General features: G+C 37.7%; 1 protein-coding gene across 1 annotated transcript; it reads left to right on the top strand.

Annotated features, from left to right (window-relative positions):
* Positions 1–1,115: 1,115 nt before the first annotated feature.
* LOC110027178 lies at positions 1,116–1,511 on the top strand. Its single transcript, XM_020728496.1, has one exon. It carries the CDS (start codon positions 1,116–1,118, stop codon positions 1,509–1,511), a length of 396 nt encoding a protein of 131 aa, XP_020584155.1.
* The last annotated feature ends 6,500 nt before the right edge of the window (positions 1,512–8,011 follow it).

Genomic DNA, 8,011 nt, shown 5'->3' with positions numbered 1-8,011 from the left:
CTCTAATGAACGTGGTCAGCTGCCGAGAAATAGAGGGGCTGCCTTCACTACTAAGGGACGCCACCAAAGACAATGCATCACTCAAAGGGATGAACGTGATAGTACAACAAGACCCCATGGAGGGGCCTAGCCGCCTGCCATCCATGATGGCTACGCTGACCGGAGGCCTAGTTGTTGTTGATGATGAAAACATACCATTTGCTTCACTACGAAGAACACAGCGGAGAAACGCCAGCCGACGAAGACAGAGAGCCTTCTTGCAAGAGGAGAAAAGATGCCAGAAAGAAGCGAACAACTTGCTCACTTCCATCCCTGAAGGACACATTTATGATCCGGGCACGAAAGAGATTTCCTCTAGTCAGCCCGCTATGGATGAAGAATCAGAGTTTGTTACAAGACCAGAAATACCATCAGCTTCAGATGTCCTGTGCACGGGTTGTCCGACTTGCAACACCGAAATACCTGCACAAGCACCAGCCACGGGGGCATTTCTGGAATGCCCAGATTGCAACTTCCTACATCTACAGTGTTACAGCACATTGGAGGAGTATACATCTACCACCAAGGGATTTCAGACCGCAGATTTTTTAATGGATGAGCCATATGTCCCACTGGGGATAGACCACCATGACCCATGGAGTCCAGAGTCATACATTCTTTTAGATGCCGAGTCACACGCTCCGACAGAGCCAGCACCAGCTTGCTGCTGATGTTCGAATGAGGGAGTACCCATGACAACTATCGACTCCCATTACAATGGATTACTACAAAATAAGCAAAGTGAATAAGAGAAACTTTGAATTCTATGAAGAGGTATAGGGAAAATTCATCAATATACTGGAAGGATTAGAACTATATACCAGAGTCTTCTCAGAGACTGATGAGCAGAGTATCCTTGACTGTATTTTTGACCTAAGAGTCAGAGTTCAAGTAGTTCTGCTTATGGAGAAGACCAATTCTGAGCCAAGAAAATGGATGAGAGGAAAAGGGAGGATCACCGTCTAGTGTGGTTGTTGCTATAACTTTACAAATGACAAACAAGGCAATCTGCCGGGAATCCTCCACATGACCAAGTAGATCCACTGCCTCCCATGATAAAATGGATGATCAAAAGGATGGTCAGATGGGGTATTCTGCCCACTACCTACATTCCAAACAGTTGTTGCATCAACATCCACGATGAGGGTGACTGCATCTCTCCACACATAGACCACCATGATTTTGTAAGGCCTTTCTGTATAGTTTCATTTATGAGTAAGAGCAACATCTTGTTTTGGAAGGAGATCAACATCATCGGCCTGGGTGAGTTCAGAGGCTCTGTGGAGATTCCCTTACCAGTTGGCTCAGTGCTTGTTCTTAAAGGTAACGGTGCAGACGTTGTCAGACATTGCATCCTAGGAGTGCGACACCGCAGAGTGTCCGTGACCTTTCGACGGATGGATGATGACAAAATGTCGTATGGGTTTCAGCTGGATCCGAAACTGGAAGAACTACTACCTTACAAGCTATGAGAGGGTTGCACCTCTAAGCACATGCAAAGGGAATTCTTCTTCTGTAGCGTGGCTTAGAAGGTTAGCTCGATCAGGAGCTCATCACAACAGGAACGAACAGTCAAGGGATTCCTTTTCTACTTTTCTATAGTACAGCAATGTGATATGTGTCAGAGATGCTCAGCCTACAATGTATACTTGGCATGAGACACTTTGGATGTACTTTGAAACAGATGGCATATTATACTTTTTGAGGCATTAGCCTACACTTGATCTGTAAAATTTTGTTGGGACAGATTAATGAAATTTCTTTTAGAAATGTGTCTTTTTGTCGATTTCCTTTTGTGCGATGGATGAAAAATTAATGAAATTTCTTTTAGAAATGTGTCTTTTTGTTGATTTCCCCTTTTGTGCGATGGATGAAAACCATGAACCACACGTTGGTTTGAAATTACAATGAACAAAGAACGAAACAACAAATTTTTAATAATAATAAAATTTTCTTTTGAAAATAAACCAACTAAAATTAAAATTTTGAAAACATGTTTTGAAAACTAACATGATAAAAACAACAAGAAAAGAAAATAAATTTGTGGAGTGGATTCTCTCAATTTTGAGGTCTCTTACTCTTTGCTCGTGCAACACAACTATCTTTATCTGCATTAAATCTCTTCGCATCCCCGCAAAATTTCACATTCTGCACAAAGCCCCACAATATTCTACATATCTTCCTCAAAAATGTCAACCTTTTCACATGATACATATTTTTGGGCTCAACACCACAAACTGTTTGTTAAGTTTCAATTCTCACTTTCGAATCAGTCCTACATTTCTGATTCATTCCTTTCAGGTCGGTCCCTACATTCTGACTCTCTTTTGAGAATTGATACTACATTTCAATTCTCACTTTCGAATCAGTCCTACCTTTCTAATTCATTACCTTCGAGGTTGGTCCTTACATTCAGGCTCTATTTTGAGAATTGATTCTTTTGAGAATTGCCCTACATTTCAATTCTCACTTTCGAATCAGTCCTATATTTCTTATTCATTACCTTTGAGGTTGGTCCCTACATTCCGACTCTCTTTTGAGAATTGATACTACATTTCAATTCTCACTTTCAAATTAGTCCTACATTTCTGATTCATTACCTTTGAGGTCGGTCCCTACATTCTAACTCTCTTTTAAAAATTGATACTACATTTCAATTCTCACTTTCAAATCAGTCCTACATTTCTGATTCATTACCTTTGAGGTCGATCCTTACATCCGGTCGATCCCTACATTTTGAGAATTGATACTGAATTGATACTACATTTCAATTCTCACTTTTGAATTAGTCTTACATTTCTGATTCATTACCTTTGAGGTTGGTCCCTACATTTCGACTCTCTTTTGAGAATTGATACTACATTTCAATTCTCATTTTCAAATCATTCCTGAATTCTGATTCCCACCTTTCAAGATCGGTACCTACATTCTAACTCTCTTTCTGAGATTGATACCTAAATTTCAATTCTCACTTTGGAATCATTGCCTAAGTTCCAATTCCCACCTTTCTAGGTTGATACCTACATTCTGACTCTCTTTCTGGGATTGATACCTAAATTTCATATCTCATTTTGTAATCACTGCCTAAGTTCCGATTCCCACCTTTCGAGGTCAGTCCCTACATTTCGACTCTCTTTTGACAATTGATACTACATTTCAATTCTCACTTTTAGGATCAGTGCCTAAATTCTGATTCCCATCCTTCGAGGTTGGTACCTACGTACCTAAATCTTGACTATCCTTTTTGGGATTGATACCTAAATTTCAATACTCATTTCAGAATCAGTGCCTAAATTCTGATTCCCATCTTTTGAGGTCGGTACCTAAATTCTGACTCTCTTTTCGTAGTTGATACCTAAATTTCAATTCCCACTTCAGGGTCAGCACTTACATGTTGATTCCCATCCTTTATAAATACCTGAGATTTTTATAACTTAAAATTCACTCTCCAATCCCCAGCGAGAGTCCCCACTTCTTAACTTTGATCAAATATGCACCTGTTTATTGCCCCAGCAGAAACAAATAACATACACAATTCTACACTCCTTTCTACGTCTGTCGACTTAGAAGTTTGTGTTGGTTTTGTTGATCTCGTCGGTCAACTCCAATACGTGCGGTGTGCTTGCTCAGCACACCACACCTATTGGGGGTGCATTTGTTGATCTCACTTTTGGTTGAGGTTTAGTGTTTCCTCTTTAGTAGACTAGGGTCTAGCCATAGGAATTTCCTATTGACTATTCCTAGAAAACTAGAAAAGGACATTAGAAATTCCAGACTCTTCTTTACTCAACTTAAAGTTTCACATAATGGTCCTAACCTCTAGCACTTAGTAGGTAGGGTCATTATTAGGAAGCTCAACGAGAGTCCCCTTAGGACTACTGGACCTTAGGGTTGACCCAGGGTGTTGGTCTAGGGCTAAGGCACTCACCTGCACTCACTCTCTCTCACAACCCTAAGTCTGAAATTTCTTAACTTTGGTCCCTTGATACTTTTGGGAGACTCATGTAGGTGGTCCCTTAAACCCACTGGCCCTAGACTAGGGTTTAGTTAAGACCAGTGCATAGAGGACTCAAAATGGGGTTTCCATTAGTCCATGGCTTATTAATGATGGTTGACATCCCAACCCTATCAAAGTGCCCAACCTAGCCTTTTGCCCCTAAACTACCCTAAATTACCTCGATACCCTTGGGACCCTAAATTTGGCCATATCCCCAAATTTCACCAAATTGATGGCCTTAACCCCAAAATTTCCACTCTATTCCTTTATGAAAATCTTCACAATATCACTTTTGATCATTTGGATCATTCAATTTGGACTTAGCCCAAGGCTAGCCCAATCTAGGCCCAGGTCTAGCCCAACATGCCCAAATTGACCAAATTTCAAAAATTGACCAAATTTCATGACCAAATTTCAAAAATCTTCCAAATTGACCCTCCAATTGAACTCAAAATCACTTCAACCCTTTACCAAAAATCTTCATTACAATCATCCACACAACATTAATCAATCAATTGGGTGAATTGACATGGCTAGCCTAACCCAAACCCAAGCTTTGGTCATTTGAACCTACATTGAACACATGCACTAAAGATGGCTTACCTACCCAAAGTCACTAAATTAATGACTTTATAGTCATTAGTTGGACTCTAATGACCAAACTAAACTCCATAGAACCACTTAAGCTAAGACATGGACCAAAGGACCGCAAAATCATGGGATTTAATGTCATAATTGCTTAAGATCAAGATATTTTTGCCAAAAATAACCACAAACACATTTAATTATTGTGACATATTCCCCTGGCTCACCTGACCTCTCTGGCCACCTCCCCTGGCCGGCCAACTGGCCTAGTGGCCTGAAAATGGCCAAACTGAGAGCCATCCCCATGGGTTAAACCCAATTCAAACTTAGAGGCCACCTCACCCAAATTGAAGCTTAAAGCCTCTCTGCCCTCCACCTAGGTCGCACATTTCACCCCCCCCCCCCCCCCCCCCCCCCAATTGGCCATGACAACAAGGCTTAAGCCATTTTTATAAAAAGCTCCCCTCCAAAGCCATGGAGGTGGTGTTGAAATTTTATCAGAGAGATCCCTCCAAATTACCCACAGAGACTCTTTGAGACCTCCTCAGTGCAATCCAATCACCACATTGCCCTGAATACCCTTGCCAGAGCCCAATTTTTGAGCTCAAAACCTTGTCGGAGACAGGACCGGAGACAGGACAAAGCTCTCCGCTCTCCGCACCTCTACACTCCACCAAACTCAAATTAAACTCACCCACACCTTCACCACAGTGAGAGGAGGAGAAGCCCCATCAAATCCCCCTTCCACAGAGCCCCTAACATAGCTCTAGACCAACACCCAAAATCAAGCTTGGTCGAATTCATACTTGGACCTACACCACAGTAAGAGGTTCAATCCCTAACCTCCTTGGACCCCAACAAACTTGTAGAGCACCTCTGATCGAAGCTATCCTTCTCAGAGCCAAAGTATTGATCTCCTCTTCCTCCCGAGCATATTTCAATTCTCCATTTGATTAGGCTTAATTTAATTGCATGATTACCATATGGATGTGTTTGCCACACTTATACGAGCATTTAGAAATAAACCGCACTTAATTTTGTTGAGAAATGAGAGATATCTTAGGGTTTTAGTGTGGACGGTCACGTGTTCATTCTATCAGGGACGATGACGGGGAGTCGTCTGATCGCTTGTTTATCTCATCAACGGACAAGAACAAGCCGGACAAAAGCTTCGTGCGTGAACAAAGGGCCGAGTTAGCAGCTGGCATGGACGGCGGCATCGAATAGGAGTGCGCCGCGTGGAGTTTCAGAGCCGTCGTAGGATGATGAGGCGCCGCACATTAAAATAGATAAATAAGGAATTAAAAAAATCAAAAAATGATCCCTAACTTTAAAAATTCATATCATGGTGTAGAGAAATCACAAAAATAAAATAAAAATACCCTCTTATTCAATTAACAGAGAAGAATAATGTGGAAATAGTTTGAAGTCCATTTGATGCATATTATATTTTTAATTAATTAAACACTGTTTTGAGTATTTTAATTCTCCATGCATGTAGGCATATCTCAATGACTTGAAATTTTAGCATGTTATTGCCTCTGTCTTAGAGAACATCCTTTTATTTTTCCAAAGTCAGAGGATGTCTCTAGAGAGAGATCCATGGTCAGAGGATGTCTCTAAATAGAGATCCATATTTTTCAAGTTTATGTCTAATATTTGCATAAATTAATCATGATAATTAGTATGTTGCTAAGAAAATTCTAAGAAAATTTTGGAAGGTTTAATATGACCAGAAAGCCCTTGAAAAATTTTTCATGGGTCAAGTCATTGAAAATACACCTAATTTCCACCAACCCTAAAACATAAAGAAAGTTAATTTTGGGTAACAAAAACATTTAAATGACTTTAATGTTAAACTCCACTAAAATTCAATGTCCAGAGAACCCCCCATTAAAATTTCAAAATATTTGGAGTTCATTTGATAGCTTAAATTAATTTTTCAAGTTAAATGACATTTTTTAAATTAAAATGATTTTAATAATTAAAATATAACTTGAGAAATCCTAAAACATGGTTTTTTGAGTTCTCTATGATCAGGAGAATTTTCTAAAAATAAAATGGTGATTAAGATAAAAAATTCATTTTTAGCTTATTTTTAAATTCATTTTTAGCTTATTTTTAACAAAATCACAAAAATAATAAAATTCATAGAAATGTTCTAAATTATTTTCTAAGAACTTAGTTTTTCTAAGCACTTAGGAATTATTGAAATATTTTTTCCTAATTTTTTAAATAAGATATTGAATTTTGAAGCTTAAAATAATTTTTAAAGGCTAAAAATGGAATTTCAATAAAATAATTCTAAAAATTCAAAGAAAATCATAAAAATCAGAAATTTAGTTTTTTGTTTCCATTGACATCAGAGAAATTTAATAAAAATATAAAACATAATTTTCCACATCTAAAATATTTTATAATTAATAAACCCTCCAGAACTTAAAATAATTCTTAAAATTCAAATAAAATTCAAAAAATCATGAAACTTGTTCCAAGTGCTTTTCTGGTCTAATTTCACCTCCAATAAAAATTTCAAGGGATTAGGCTTCACCTTGGTCAAATTAAGGAATTTTCTTTGAAAATCCTATTTTTGCATTAAAATAATTGTATAAAGTAAATTAAATTTTGAAAAATCACATTTTCTCCTCTGATGTCTTAATCGACCCATGAGTGAGGTGGAATGAAAATTTCAAAGTTATTTGAATTAAATTTGACAAATTATGAAGTGATAAAGCATAAAGCCTTAGGGGGGGCAAATGTGTAATTTTGGAAATTTAGCCTTAATTAACATTTAGGCCTAATTTTAGGAAGGGAAATGGGAAATTTTTTATTCTAATTAACATATTTGGATGTTTGAAGCATAAGCGATTAATTGGTAGAAACCAACCTCACTTTTCCTAATTAAAAGGGTAAATTTGCAATTTCCTTAAATTACATAAATTTGGGAGTCTATCCGATTAAACGATCCTGGACTTATGGGTATGATTTTGGGTGTCAATAACTCATTACATTTAGGCTTGATTCCAAAAAGGGAAATGGGTAATTTCTAATCCTAATCAACATACTTGAGTGATTGAAACATAAGGGATTCATTGGTAGAAACCAACTTCACTTTTCTTAATTATAAGGATAAATCTGCAATTTCCTTAAAATTATAAAAATTTGGAAGTCTAGACAATTGAATTATCCTAGACTTATGGGTATGATTTTGGGTGTCAATAACTCATTAAAATTTAATACCCCTATTTGATGTTCAAATGACTTTCAAAAAAATGAATCTTCATAACATAAAACTCAATCTCCTTCAATTTAACTAAGACATTCACCAAAGTCTTAAGGGCTTAGTAGTGATCTAGGCTAAATCAAATTTTGTTTAAATGAGGATTAGAA

The sequence above is a fragment of the Phalaenopsis equestris genome, unplaced genomic scaffold, assembly GCF_001263595.1.
Source record: "Phalaenopsis equestris unplaced genomic scaffold, ASM126359v1 Scaffold000418, whole genome shotgun sequence".
Classification (NCBI taxonomy): Eukaryota; Viridiplantae; Streptophyta; class Magnoliopsida; order Asparagales; family Orchidaceae; genus Phalaenopsis; species Phalaenopsis equestris.
This window is presented reverse-complemented; position numbering and strand designations above follow the sequence as displayed.